This window comes from Pongo pygmaeus, chromosome 11 (genome assembly GCF_028885625.2).
Source record: "Pongo pygmaeus isolate AG05252 chromosome 11, NHGRI_mPonPyg2-v2.0_pri, whole genome shotgun sequence".
NCBI lineage: Eukaryota > Metazoa > Chordata > Mammalia > Primates > Hominidae > Pongo > Pongo pygmaeus.
Genome location: NC_072384.2, coordinates 51,072,971 through 51,088,056, shown reverse-complemented (window position 1 = coordinate 51,088,056; position 15,086 = coordinate 51,072,971). Strand labels below are relative to the sequence as shown.

At 39.8% G+C, this 15,086-nt stretch overlaps 1 protein-coding gene across 4 annotated transcripts in view; it reads left to right on the top strand.

Moving 5' to 3' along the window:
- Positions 1 to 15,086, top strand: part of NEB (nebulin) — a 247,776-nt gene that overhangs the window by 88,100 nt on the left and 144,590 nt on the right. For 3 of the 4 annotated variants that reach the window (XM_054478962.2, XM_054478961.2, XM_054478960.2), the window contains exons 62-69: positions 1,876 to 1,983; positions 4,246 to 4,557; positions 6,854 to 7,057; positions 7,377 to 7,481; positions 8,551 to 8,658; positions 10,350 to 10,661; positions 10,979 to 11,182; positions 12,544 to 12,648. In XM_054478962.2, the coding sequence (XP_054334937.1) occupies positions 1,876 to 1,983; positions 4,246 to 4,557; positions 6,854 to 7,057; positions 7,377 to 7,481; positions 8,551 to 8,658; positions 10,350 to 10,661; positions 10,979 to 11,182; positions 12,544 to 12,648 (1,458 nt within the window). The remainder of the gene's footprint in view (positions 1 to 1,875; positions 1,984 to 4,245; positions 4,558 to 6,853; positions 7,058 to 7,376; positions 7,482 to 8,550; positions 8,659 to 10,349; positions 10,662 to 10,978; positions 11,183 to 12,543; positions 12,649 to 15,086) is intronic. The other variant, XM_054478963.2, reaches the window with a different exon arrangement.

Here is a 15,086-nt window from a genome sequence, read left to right as displayed (position 1 = left end):
TTGAGACCAACTTAAACTCTAAGACATCTTATGTGGACTAAAGCTAGGTTTCTTCCATCCTGCATTTATGCATTTGGTAATTATCTCTGTTCAAAGATTGGCATTTATCTCTGTAATTTCTTCTTCTTAGACTGAGCCTGTGGGTATAAGCCTGTGGAGATTTTTGTGAATCTAAGATTCTGTCAGCTGATGCGTTAGTTATTTCACCTGGCTTTGTGCCACCAGCAAGGAAAATATTGTTTCTTTGGCAGCATAAATCAACACACAGAGCATAATTTAGAGAATTTAGGTGGAATTGCCACCATCTTAAGTAATTTTATTTTGGAAATGAGACCGTAATTTTTGTGCTTGTATAGCTAGCTCTTAATTGTCACCAAAAACTAAAAACATCAAGTCTTACTCCCCAGTCAGAAAGGATTGAATTATTAGCCAAACCTATAATATAGGTCCTGTTACAGGAAACCATGCATTATATGTTCAAGAATTTCAGGAAACAAAGACCGCCCCCCCTCCCCCGGCCCTCACCGTGTCTAGCCAGTCAGCATTTCTGGAATTCTCAACTCTGTCTTTGCTGAAAAAGCTCAGAGATGTGTTAGTGCAACTACTCGGCTGCCAGTCCCAGGAGGCCCAGGTGCCCTTCCCCGTTTTACCTGCAACCCCCTATTCCACCCACCCAGACTGGGACGCTGCCATGGGCGCTCCCCTCTGATGTTAAAAAGAAGATAACTTTTTGGCTGCTTTCCTATTTTCTGTAGAATTAAACACCAACTTCTTAGAATGAGGCGTTCACAGTCCAACTCTGGGCTAATCTCAGCCCTCTCCTGCGACTCCTCCCTGGGGCCTCACCCACTTCCTTCAACACCCCTCTGCTTCCCCTCCACAGTGGTGCCTTGATTCACGTGATTTCCTCTGCCCTTGATGCCACCTTAGTCTACTGAAACTCTGCTCAAAGTCTGACTCAAAGGTCACCCCATCTTCAAGAACTTCCCTGATTCTCAGTTCAGAATAAATGTCTCCTTCCTGGAGCTCTTCATTATTAATGTGGTTTGACTTTTCAGCAGTTGCTTCCACAGGTTATCAGTCTCTCCATCAGTTCTCCCAGGAACCTTTAGGTTGAGAGGGGTCTCAACCTCATCTTTGATTCCCAAGTACCCCACACAGTCAGAGACACAGGGTCAGGGCAGAATAAATGTGAGTTGAATTGATTGCCATGATCAACAGTTTAGCCTTTCCCTCCCACCCACATTTTACCACGCTAGAACTATGAGTTTCAGCTTAATTTTTCCTGTAATTTTTAAACTGGATTTATTGTTTTAACTAAAATTTTTTAAAACAACCTATAACATGTATATATACTTAATTCAACATAATTTTTAAAGTAAAAAAGGTGCATTGGTCTTTATGGGTATCTTTTTTTTTGTTTTGTTTTGTTTTTTGAGATGGAGTTTCGCTCTTGTTGCCCAGGCTGTAGTGCAATGGCACAATCTCAGCTCACTGCAACTTCCACCTCCCAGGTTCAAGTAATTCTCCTGCCTCAGTCTCCCAAGTAACTGGGATTGCAGGCATGCACCACCACACCCAGCTATTTTTTTTTATATTTAGTAGAGATGGGGTTTCACCATTTTGGCCAGGCTGGTCTCGAACTCCTGACCTCAGGTGACCCACCCGCCTCCGCCTCCCAAATTACAGGTGTGAGCCACTGCACCCAGCCTCATTTTTGAGTCTTCACTTCAGCAAACATGCAGAAGGCTTAGAACTCTCAAAAGTAAGATTATTATAGGCACTGTCTGTGGAGAACTTAGTGAATTGTCTTAGTCCTCTGTCAGTTTTTAGATATAAATGTCAGCATCTGATTTTTTTTTCCCCCAAATTTAGAGTCTCTACAAACTTGCTAATGAAGAAGCAAAGAAGAAAGGCTGTGACTTGCGAAGTGACGCCATCCCCATCGTGGCGGCCAAGGCCTCCAGGGACATCATCAGTGATGTGAGTTGTCAATTCCATTCTGAGTATGTGATCAATCTAATGTGGTATTTTCACTGAACTAAATCTTAGAAAAGAACTTTTCCTGGACCTTTGAAAATATATCCTGATATATTTGTGTGGGATTTTTCAAAACCTCAGTTTTAAGGGAAATGAAAATCTTGATGTTTATAAGAGGGGTCTGTAACCTACAGGACACAGCATCTTCTGTGAAAACTGGTCAACCAAGAATAGAGAAAGATTCATTCATGTGGACACTGTTAGAGTGAAGCTGCAGGCTTGGAGATGCTTATGTAAGAATTATCACTGGCTTATAGAAAAGCTTATAGAAGAGATAACTCATAAACTTAGGTTCTGCCAGTGAGATTCAGGGCCTGGCTTTATGTAACATTTGAATAGATAGTATTTTAAAACACATGTGGCTCTTGCTATTGAAATTCGCCCTTATGAAAAGAAGGCAGTTGATCAGTACCAGAGGTGACTACTGACCTAAGATTACACTCTTTTTTTTTTTTTTTTTTTTGAGACGGAGTTTTGCTCTTGTTGCCCAGGCTGGAGTGCAATGGCCTGATCTCGGCTCACTGCAACCTCTGCCCCCTGGGGTCAAGCAATTCTCCTGCCTCAGCCTCCCGAGTAGCTGGGATTACAGGCACTCACCACCACGCCCATAATTTTTTGTATTTTTAGTAGAGATGGGGTTTTACCATGTTGGCCAGGCTGGTCTCAAATTCTTGACCTCAGGTGATCCACCTGCCTCAGGCTCCCAAAGTGCTGGTTTTACAAGCGTGAGGTCACACTCTTAGCAATAGCTCCTAGCCATTTAGCATGTCTCCCAGAGTAAAACTGTCATCCTTTTCTGGTGCCTCAGGGATTCTTGAGGAACAAATGACTGCTCTAAAAATCAAGGCCCACTTGCTGTCCTTTATATTGGAATCTTACGTTAGTGACTCAACTTTATGTATGTTGGACCCTCCCAGCAAATGGACTTATGCCAATAATAATAAATAATGACATCATAATAACCAAGAAATATTGAGAACTCTTTGCTAAGAGCTTTACATGCATTGTCTCACTTACTCTTCATAATTGCCCTATGATGTAGATATCATCATTATCCCCATTTTGTGGATTGTTTAAGCAACTTGCCTAAAACCAAACTCCTAGTGAGTGGGGGAGTCGAGACTCTGAACAATCTCATTCCTTTCCACTGTACCATATTGTCTCTTGCTGACTCACCTACACTTTCTCAGTCAGTTGTCTTTGAGACTAGAAGCATGTATTTTGGATAACTGGCTTAGATTCCAGAATGAAGTCATTGGACATGAATAATAAAAACATTGTTGGCATATGTGAGGCTAGAACCCATGACCTTACTAAGAGCATAATCTAACCAGTTGGGTTGCTGTGTCAGTTTTACAAGTACAATCAGTTTTCAAAATGATGCCAAAAGCTTGCCACTGCCATTGAATGCATGAATCTAGTAAAAATAATAGTAATAATAATAAATTCTCCTCTGTTGCTACTACAGGTGGTCCTTGCAGGAATCAGTCACTCATTTTACTGTTTATTTATTTATTTTTTTTTTTTTGAGACAGAGTCTTGCTCTGTCACCCAGGCTGGAGTGCAGTGGCGCAATCTTGGGTCACTGCAAGCTCTGCCTCCCGGGTTCACGCCATTCTCCTGCCTCAGCCTCCCAAGTAGCTGGGACTACAGGTGCCCGCCACCACGCCCAGCTAATTTTTTATATTTTTAGTAGAGACGAGGTTTCACCGCATTAGCCAGGATGGTCTTGATCTCCTGACCTCGTGATCCACCCGCCTTGGCCTCCCAAAGTGCTGGGATTACAGGCGTGAGCCACTGTGCCCGGCCTCATTTTACTGTTTATTAAAGACACCATTCCACCAAGTGAACCCTCTTCCTGACATGCTTTTAGTGTATAGAATCCAATTCTACAGGTTCCCTGGTTCAAATGTTCTCTCCCTGACTTCCACAGGTGACCTTTTCCCCACATATGCACTTCTTGTTTTCAGAGGTATCCCTTAGTACCAGGCTGTAGGTGATTTGGGGTATACACTACAATTACATGAATTCCATCTATTTTTCTACCTCTGTAAAGGCTTCCAGGATGAAAGCCAGGATACTGGCTTGAGTTAGTGCTTGTTAACAAAAGTCAGTTGAACTATGATGTAAGCAAGTTGATTTTGCACAGACTTGTGGCCTCTAAGGGGTTACAATAAAAACCTGATTTGTGCATTTTCATTTTAGTACAAATATAAAGATGGTTACCGCAAGCAACTTGGCCACCACATTGGAGCCCGGAACATTGAAGATGACCCCAAGATGATGTGGTCCATGCACGTAGCCAAGATCCAGAGTGACAGGGAGTACAAGAAGGACTTTGAGAAGTGGAAGACCAAGTTCAGCAGCCCAGTGGACATGCTGGGGGTGGTGCTGGCCAAGAAGTGTCAGACCTTAGTCAGCGACGTGGACTACAAGAACTACCTGCACCAGTGGACATGCCTGCCTGACCAGAGCGACGTCATCCATGCTCGGCAGGCCTATGACCTCCAGAGTGACGTGAGTACAGCATCTATAAATGAAGCTGTGCACAGAAATAATTTAAACTATGTGAAAATTATCCTTTATATACAATCCATTGACTTGCTCAAGTTAAGATTGATTGGTCCATGAATAAGATTTAAATCAGAATACAGTTTTATTGCTTTATTATGAATACACTAATAGACTTCATAAGAAAGTAAAATTTACAAAGTGGACTTGGTCTTGTAAAAACAAAATGGGAATTAAGTAACATTAGAATTCAGGGTCCACTAGAGGGAGACATTTTATTCTTTTAAGGAAGGAAGACACGTTTTTACTTTAAAAAGAAATTACTGTGGAATTTGTTTTTGGCTTCTTTGCAAAACAAAGAATTATTGAATTCTAATGCCTACTGCAACACTAAATATTATGCTTATGAAATAAAAGAAGTCTCTGTGTCTGTACACTACTGGACTGTTTCACAGACACTTCCTCTTAGCCTGGCTCTCTATGGAGGAGCCACATGGTAATGACAGAGCCTACTACTTATTGGAAGCAGATACACTATCTCAAATCTGGATATGAGAGGCACATTTCCTGCACTATGTATTTTATAAACTTTGAAGGAATTAAAGCACTAGCAAGTTTTGGAGACTAAAACTAATTTGTAATAATTATACATTAATTGGTTGTTCCTAAAAACTTACAGCCTACCTGAGAAAACTCCCACATCTGTTCTGTAGCTTTTGACATACAGAACCCTGTGTTTTGCAATTCTTTCCAAAAAGAAAGGCTTTGCCTGCACAGAGAAGATAGTTTAAAAGGGTTGATGTCACCCATACAACGACAACATTGACAGATTGCTTACCATCTGTCTATTTGTTGGGCACCTTCTCTGGATTGCCTTCCTCACCCTGTGATATGACCTTCATAATGTGGGAAGTAGTTGAAAGCTAAAAAGCATTCCAGAGGTATAAACTGTTATTGTTTTCATTCTTTTTGCTTTTTTTTGAGACAGAGTCTCCCTCTGTCGCCCAGGCTGGTGTGCAGTGGCGCGATCTCGGATTACTGCAACCTTCGCCTCCCGGGTTCAAGTGATTCTCATGCTTCAGCCTCCCTGCAGCTGGAATTACAGGCTGCCGCTGCCCTGCCCCACTAATTTTTTTTATTTTTAGTGGAGATGGGGCTTTGCCATATTGGCCAGGCTGGTCTCCAACTCCTGACCTCAGGTGATCTGCCCCCCTCAGCATCCCAGAGTGCTGGAATTACAGGCGTGGGCCCCCGCACCTGTCCTGTTTTCATTCTTGCTATCGTTATTTGTGGGGGCAATAACTAGTCAGCACAGGCTAATTCTAATAGTTTTTTTTTTTTTTGTCTAGACTACAAAATACAAGTTTTTTTTATTTTCTACTCAGTTTCTGTGACAGGTGAAATCTTTCTAATGAGCCAAACAAAGATCCAATACTATGATTGTGAGTAGTTATGAATACTTAATGGGTACATAAAAATCTTCAGCAAAAAAAAATTTTTAAATAAAGTGAGAAAAATATGGCAGTATGATTTTATACAGTTGTCTGTGCTTCCATCCTGAGGACTTGGTGAGGAAGAGACTGGGGCCTTGCACAATGAAATTGTTCATTTAATAAATAAGCAATTAAATTTTATTGCCCTGAATCTTGGACAGAGTTACAGCTGTTGAAGATCTCAGGGCTTCAGGGGTTCTACAGCACTATTATATTTTAACTGTGTTTTTAAAGGCATTACAGATATTTTGAAATATATAGAAGAATACATCGCAGGGAATAAGAATCCAAAACAATCCAACCACTAGAAAAACCCACTCTTATTCATGTAATTTATCTACCCACGTTGTTTTATGTGCCACTTTAAAATTTCATATTGTATTAATGACATTTCTACATGTCATAAATATTCTTCAATAGTGAAGCTTTTAATGGCTTTGCCTAGGCCTAAAATTGATTCACTAAGGGCCTGTTGTTTGGCATGTGTGTGGTTTCTGTCACTCCGGGTTGGTATTCTTCCCTGCATAGGGATGTTATAATTATGATAATGTTCACTGAACCAACTGACAGAAGATATTACTTGGGATCACTCCTCTCCTAATAACCTGAAATGTTTGATAACTTTTTATTATGGCTAGGAGATATTTCTGGGTCATTTTTGAACATAATTCTTTTAGTTTGCCTTATACAATGAACTTGTTTTCTATTAATAGAAAACAGAATTGCACTTTATTACTGATTCTATTTGCATATTTACCCTAAATATTGTGGTCTTGATGAATAGTTTTTGACTTTTTTCCTCTTCTCAGAATATTTACAAGTCAGATCTCCAGTGGCTGAGAGGCATTGGCTGGGTCCCCATTGGGTCTATGGATGTGGTCAAGTGCAAGAGAGCTGCTGAAATACTGAGTGATAACATCTACCGCCAGCCTCCAGACAAGCTGAAATTTACCAGTGTGACTGATTCTCTAGAGCAGGTGCTGGCCAAGAACAATGCTCTCAACATGAACAAGGTGAGTCCCAGCTGCCTCAAGCTTCTCCAAGATGCCAGAAGATGTTATTATACTTTAATGACTAATGGAGTCTAAATTATCTATGAAGGCGTCGGGTTGCATTTTTACCTTTTAAATTACATGCTTGAAATCCTCTAAATAATTTTGATTATTCCCAGTTTCAATCTTGATAACTAGTAATAAGACACTTCCAGTAGAATACTTTATATTCAAGTCTGGCTTATTTTTCCTAATGAGGTCAGTAATAACAGTTTTAAATGAACTTTTTGTCATTTCTATTTCAAATGATTTTTAATCAACATCTTATCTTCTTTTACAGCGTTTATACACAGAGGCCTGGGACAAAGACAAGACTCAAATTCACATAATGCCTGATACACCAGAGATTATGTTGGCAAGGCAGAACAAAATCAACTACAGTGAGGTAGGGGCAAAAATCTGTGGCACTATATTATGGTTGTGGTGTCTATACTTAGTTTTGTGGAGATTCTAGGGCCTCAGCTGTCATGGTGCATGTGGCTCTTTCATTTAACACTCCACCCATCCAACCTTTCATCTCTGGGTTAGATATTACATTTTATGGGATTCCACTGGCAAACTGAAGTCACAATGTCTTTTCTGTTTGTGGAGATTTCCACTGTGAGTCAGTGGGACTGAGTAGTATTTTAGACACTTCAGAGGATTGTCAGATAAAATACTGGCCCATTATTTCTGCCAAAATATGCATGCCCACTAATTCCATCCCTACCAATTAGATACATCAGTAAATCACTGCACCTTTCCAGGGCAGAGAGAGTAAAGGGGCAGAAAAGGCCGCAGTTAAAATAACTGAGCTTTGTCTATAGAAAGAAAACCTTAGGCATAAGGAAGAAGTGTTCTCTATCAATAACATTGATTACTGACTTTTTTAAAAGTAAAATGCAATTTTATAGACACGTGGTTTATTAATGTGGTACAACCAAAATTTAGAAAGTTGTGATTATAGTTAACTATATTTTGTTATATTTTAATTTTTTCTTATTTGTCTTTTAAACATTATAAAATATGATTGTCATGCAAATTGTAGGTAATAAAAATGAATAAAAATATATTTTTATACATACAGATAGATATTAAACATTGTTCTACCATTTTTTTTCACTTAGTGGTACATTTGGATTGCTACTTTGCTCATCAATCTGTATTACTAGAATTGTATTAATCTATGCCGATATGTATATCATATTGATCTATGTATAGCATATTAATCTATAATGATATATAATAGGTTAATATATCACTATATATTAATGTTCATTGATATATCCCATTTATTTCTAATGCTATATAGTATTTTTGGTAGAATATAATTTATTTGCTTTCCACTATTGCCAGAAACTTGAATTGTCTCCAGTTCCTATCCTTTTTTAAATTTTAGGATATAAGTCACTTAATAATCTCTGAATTGTTGATGTCCAACCTTTTGCTTTAACTCTTTGGCTTTCTTTTTATAGACTCTATACAAACTTGCCAATGAAGAAGCAAAAAAGAAAGGCTACGACTTGCGAAGTGACGCCATCCCCATCGTGGCTGCCAAGGCCTCCAGGGACATTATCAGTGAGGTGAGTAGCAACACCCTAGATATTTACATGGATGGATGAAGTGGGGAGGCAGGATTATTACTATTATAACATTTGGGGGCCAGTTTAAGCACATTTATTGGCTTATTTTTCTAAATCAAATTCAAATTCAAAGTTTTTCATTTGAAAAAACTCCTATTTTAAGCTTCGGAAGACTTTAGTATCTATGTCCCAGGTAGGAAGGGGGTAACCTAAACCAGTATACTTCAATCCAGTATAAAATTGGATGTGATTCTACAATTTTTCATATCTACAATTATGAGAAATTCATCTCCATATTTTGAGCATGGAGCCTCACAGAAAATAGAAAATGGCAGAAGAGGTGTTAAAAAATAACTTAGTTACATGTATTGGTTCAGCATCAGAAAAACAGCTGATAGAACCAAGTCTAGGAAAATCCACCTTTCCCCAAATCTGCTCTGTGTTTCTGCCAACTCATTTTTTTTTTTGGAAAATTATCTTAAATGCTTCCTTTTGAGTTCTTTTAAAATGAAAACAGAAAGACAAAGACGAGAAAAACAAGAAAATGGTGAACCTAATTTCTCCTCCTGCCATCTCTGAAAGAGGTGGGTTCTTTGGTGGAAAATTCAGACTTCTTCTTCTTCTTTTCTTTTGTTTTTTGTTTGTTTGTTTGTTTGAGACAGAGTCTCAGAGTCTCACTCTTGTTGCCCAGGCTGGAGTGCAATGGTGTGATCTTGGCTCACTGCAACCTCCGCCTCCCGGGTTCAAGTGATTCTCCTGCCTCAGCCTCCCGAGTAACTGGGATTACAGGCACCAGCCACCACAACTGGCTAATTTTTTTTTAGTATTTAGTATTTTTTGTATTTTTAGTAGAGACAGGGTTTCACCATGTTGGCTAGGCCGATCTCAAACTCCTGACCTCAGGTGATCCACCTGCCTTGGCCTCCCAAAGTGCTGGGATTACAGGCATAAGCCACTATGCCCAGTTGAAAATTCAGACTTCTGTAAATATTTGTTAGGATTGGTGTGATGTGTTGTCTGAAATAGGGAGAAAATATCCAGTTTGCCCTTACCACCACCACCAACAAAATGCTTTTTTGTAGGTACATATTCCATTTTTCACTTGAGGAATCCCAAACAAACCTCAGTCAAATTTGATCTGCAACAGAGCAGGGCTTGTAGCATGGGAATATAATCCAGACCACTTCAGGGAGTCAAGTGCCCCAGCAGAGCTGGATTTGGGAAGGATTATGGGTGTGTTGGATGGAGGGATAAAATGGTATCTGTGGACTCAGGAATAGCAGTCTCAAAATCATATGTAAAATTTCTGGGTTAGTGATTTCATGGGCCCAAGATGAAGAAATGGCAGTACACAGTACCGAATGATCTTCCGGAAAGTGTTGCTTCCTTTATTTTCAGAAACTTAACGTCTACAAGCCATAGGACCATGTAGTTTGGCCTGTCTTCCCACTGGACTATTCCCATTAGACTGTTGCTGTTAGACTATTTATGAGACTTCCCATTAGACTACTGCCCATTAGATTAGTGCTGTAGAGTCTAATAAGAATTTAGGATGAGGAGATAAACAGATATTCAGATTCTTTCATTTCTCTGCAAGAATTAGCAATTTTAAAATAATAAAGTTTAAAATTAATGAGGCTTCTAAGCCTTTCTATTCATTTTTATTTTTGAAATGACCAACTTTATTTCAGTACAAATACAAAGATGGTTACCGCAAGCAGCTCGGCCACCACATTGGAGCCCGGAACATTGAAGATGACCCCAAGATGATGTGGTCCATGCACGTGGCCAAGATCCAGAGTGAAAGGGAGTATAAGAAGGACTTTGAGAAGTGGAAGACCAAGTTCAGCAGCCCAGTGGACATGCTGGGGGTGGTGTTAGCCAAGAAGTGCCAGACCTTAGTCAGCGACGTGGACTACAAGAACTACCTGCACGAGTGGACGTGCCTGCCCGACCAGAATGATGTCATCCATGCTCGGCAGGCCTATGACCTCCAGAGCGATGTGAGTAATTAAGATCCATGGTAACTGTGCTCATAATAGTAATTCATAGAAATACTGAGACAGCGGTCTAGGATTAGGTAGAACCTTCAGAAGGGATGACATTTCTTCTCTCTGCTCATTTTTTAGGCAACTCTTCCCCTTACTTTTTTTGGAGAGAAAGAAAGTAATACCTGAGATTGTATTCAGTTTGGCCTTCATATATTGAAGAATATATACATGAAATTTGACTATCCAAGCTTTCTAGTGTTATTTTTTTATTTTTGAAATCATGTTAAAACAACTTCAGTAATACTCGCTTTTGTGTTTAATCTCTCCAGAACATTTACAAATCTGATCTCCAGTGGCTGAGAGGCATTGGCTGGGTCCCCATTGGGTCTATGGATGTGGTCAAGTGCAAGAGAGCTGCCGAAATACTGAGTGATAACATCTATCGCCAGCCTCCAGACAAGCTGAAATTTACCAGTGTGACTGATTCTCTAGAGCAGGTGCTGGCCAAGAACAATGCTCTCAATATGAACAAGGTGAGCCCCCAATTTGTAGGAAAATAAGACAGGGCTATATGTCATTTAAGATACCTATTGTTAATTAAGTTAGTCTCTTTTTTAAATCCAATTAAATTGCTATCCAATGTATAGTGATTCAGTTGAATTCTCTATTCTGTTAGATAACAATATATGGGAGCATTTCTGCTTTGAAATCTCTTGTGAAATAGCCAGAGTTAAGAATGGGACAGCTCTTTGGGAGGCCAAGGCAGGCGGATCATGAGGTCAGGAGATCAAGACCACGGTGAAACCCTGTCTCTACTAAAAATACAAAAAATTAGCTGGGCATGGTGGCAGACGCCTGTAGTCCCAGCTACTTAAGAGGCTGAGGCAGGAGAATGGTGTGAACCTGGGAGGCGGAGCTTGCAGTGAGCTGAGATCGCACCACTGCACTCCAGCCTCGGTGACAGAGTGAGATTCCATCTCAAAAAAAAAAAAAAAAGAATGGGACAGCTATTTTGGGTTCAAATTGTTTGAAGTCTATAAGAGTTAGTTATATATGATTTGGTATGGTTTCTTTCTTGCTGAGTACATATTTAGGTAAGCGCAGAGCAAACAAGAAAGATGCAAGCTGGGCATGGTGCCTCACACATGTAATCTCAACACTTTTGGGAGGCTGAGGTGGGCAGATCACTTGAGCTCAGCAGTTTGAGATTAGCCTGGGCAGCATGTCAAAACCCTGTCTCTACAAAAAATACAAAAATTAGCCGGGTGTGGTGACGTGCACCTCTAGTCTTAGGTACTTGGGAGGCTGAGGTGGGAGGATCACCTGAGCCTGGAGAGGTTGAGGCTGCAGTGAGCTGTGACTGTACCACTGCATTCCAGCCTGGGCAAGAGAGTGAAACTCTGTCTCACACACAAAAAAAAGAGAAAGATGCAAATCTTCAAAACATTTATCAAAAAGAAATCTAGAGATAGCACATACAGGTACATTTGCAGCTAATAAACTAACAACAAACAGCATCAAACAAAATCATGGGAAGGATTTGTTAATATAGTCATAGTACAGATATGGATGTGAATATATGCTTAGGAAATACTTGCTTTTTATTTAATTGGAGTAGAGTGACCTGGTTACCAAACACACACACGTGGGTGTGTATGTGTGTGTGTGTTTGATTATATTATATATATTTTTCTTTTCATATCTTAGTATACATTTATATTTTGTTACAATAAATGTCTTGTAAAATCAAAGAGGTTGAAAAGAATATTAATATACAGCACATGGAACAGACAGCAAGAAAGCTGGCTCTCAACTTTGTCATGGTGTCTTAATTGAAAACTCCTGTTTACAACAAACTGTTTTTCTAATTCATTAACCTTTTTATCCTTCACAGCGCTTATACACAGAAGCCTGGGACAAAGACAAGACCCAAGTCCATATTATGCCTGATACACCTGAAATCATGTTGGCAAGACAAAATAAAATAAATTATAGTGAGGTAAGATCATTTGTTTTATTTCTTTGGTCTGGCCACATTGATTGTTGCTGATGTAGGAATGTCAGAATTATGAAATTAATCCTCACGTATGCCAGTTAGCTTAGTTAGTTTTTTATGCCATTTACCCTACCTTGAATATACATATCATTGTATTAAAAAATAGGCAGATAGAAAGGTAGATAGATTAGACAGACAGATAGATAGACAGACACAAAAATATCTTCATTTCAGGAGGGAAAAAATATCTCAAGTCAACTATTAATGACTAAAACATAACTTTCATTAAAAATAATTCTTGCTATTAATCAAATTAGTACTTGCTTCAAAATTTGTGCGGCAAGTTTATTTTCTTCAATTACCTCATCTGTAAAATAGGATTAAAATGCTTACCTTAAAGAATTTTTAAAGAATGACTAAATGAGGTAAAATATTTAACATGCCCAGTGTGGAGCCTGGTGCAAAGTATTTGTTTAATAAACTTTAATGTCTCTCCTTTACACTCAAGTCACCATGAAAATTAGATGTATTTAATGTGCTCAAAATAACTTGAGATTTATTTACAAGAACTGAAATGAGAATTCTTAAATTCACCCGTTTCAAATTGCCTGAGAACAATAAAATACATTCTTTTATGAACTATCTTCAGCCTTGCTAAACTTGTCATTGCATATCTTTGCAGTCCAGAAATACTGCTGCATAAATAGCGTCTTGCTCAATTGTTCTTGCCAAAGTCAAAAATTTATATGGTTGATTCAAGAAGGATACTAATTTTTTAAACATGTTTATGTGTCTTCATTTTTTTTTAGCAAAAAAGGAAGGCAGAATTTCCTTCGGTTTGAGAGCACTGAAAATTTTAAGTACTAATTTTTAAGATGACCAAACTTATTATTTTACCCATATTAATTACTTTTCCCTATAATAATGTAGCCTTAAAGAGGAGGCATGCTTATATCAAATAAATCATGACCAGTAAAATGAAGAGGATATGATTTCACTTTCTCCATCATTATAAAACAGACCAAAGGACAAGCCTGATTATAGATATTTGATTGGCCTTGGCTTCAGTCACTTTTGAATGGGCCATTTTCTCTTGGCCACAGAGCTTCTCAGTTGGATTATCTTCTCCCAGGAGGTTTATTTTATCCAAGGCAGACGAAGTTAGTTTCTATTCCAGATTATAATGAAGCTCTTAAGCTTCTCTCATTTGTTTACATTAGGGGAATTGAGGTAGATTTTTTTTTCAGACTGCTGGAAGGATATTGGGCTATTTTTTAATTCTAAAATTTTCGGCTGGATTTACTTTCTTTAAAATTGCATGATCATGCATTGAAGGCTCTGACTTCACCACAGTGCAATATATTAATGTAGCAAAATTGCACTCATCCCCCATGAATACATACAAATAAATAAAAATAAAATTGCGTAATCATGTTGATTCCCTGAGGAATCTAAGATCACATTTCAGAATGTGAGAATTTCTTCTCAACCCATTTCACATGGTTCCTTCATTCCATAAATGTAAAACAAAACAAACGCGGTGAGTGACGCAGAAGACGGTGATTTCTGCATTTCCATCTGAGGTACCAGGTTCATCTCACTAGGGAGTGCCAGACAGTGGGCGCAGGTGAGTGGGTGCGCGCACCGTGCGTGCGCGAGCCGAAGAAGGGCGAGGCATTGCCTCACCCGGGAAGCGCAAGGGGTCAGGGAGTTCCCTTTCCTAGTCAAAGAAAGGGGTGACAGACGGCACCTGGAAAATCGGGTAACTCTCACCCGAATACTTGCGCTTTTCCGACGGGCTTAAAAAATGGCGCACCAGGAGATTATATCCGCACCTGGCTCAGAGGGTCCTACGCCCACGGAGTCTCGCTGATTGCTAGCACAGCAGTCTGAGATCAAACTGCAAGGCGGCAATGAGGCTGGGGGACACGCGCCCACCATTGCCCAGGCTTGCTTAGGTAAACAAAGCAGCCAGGAAGCTCGAACTGGGTGGAGCCCACCACAGCTCAAGGAGGCCTGCCTGCCTCTGTAGGCTCCACCTCTGGGGGCAGGGCACAGACAAACAAAAAGACAGCAGTAACCTCTGCAGACTTAAATGTCCCTGTCTGACAGCTTTGAAGAGAGCAGTGGTTCTCCCAGCACACAGCTGGAGATCTGAGAACGGGCAGACTGCCTCCTCAAGTGGGTCGCTGACCCCTGACCCCCGAGCAGCCTAACTGGGAGGCACCCCCCAGCAGGGGCAGACTGACACCTCACACGGCCAGGTACTCCAACAGACCTGCAGCTGAGGGTCCTGTCTGTTAGAAGGAAAACTAACAAACAGAAAGGACATCCACACCAAAAACCCATCTGTACATCACCATCATCAAAGACCAAAAGTAGATAAAACCACAAAGATGGGGAAAAAACAGAGCAGAAAAACTGGAAACTCTAAAAAGCAG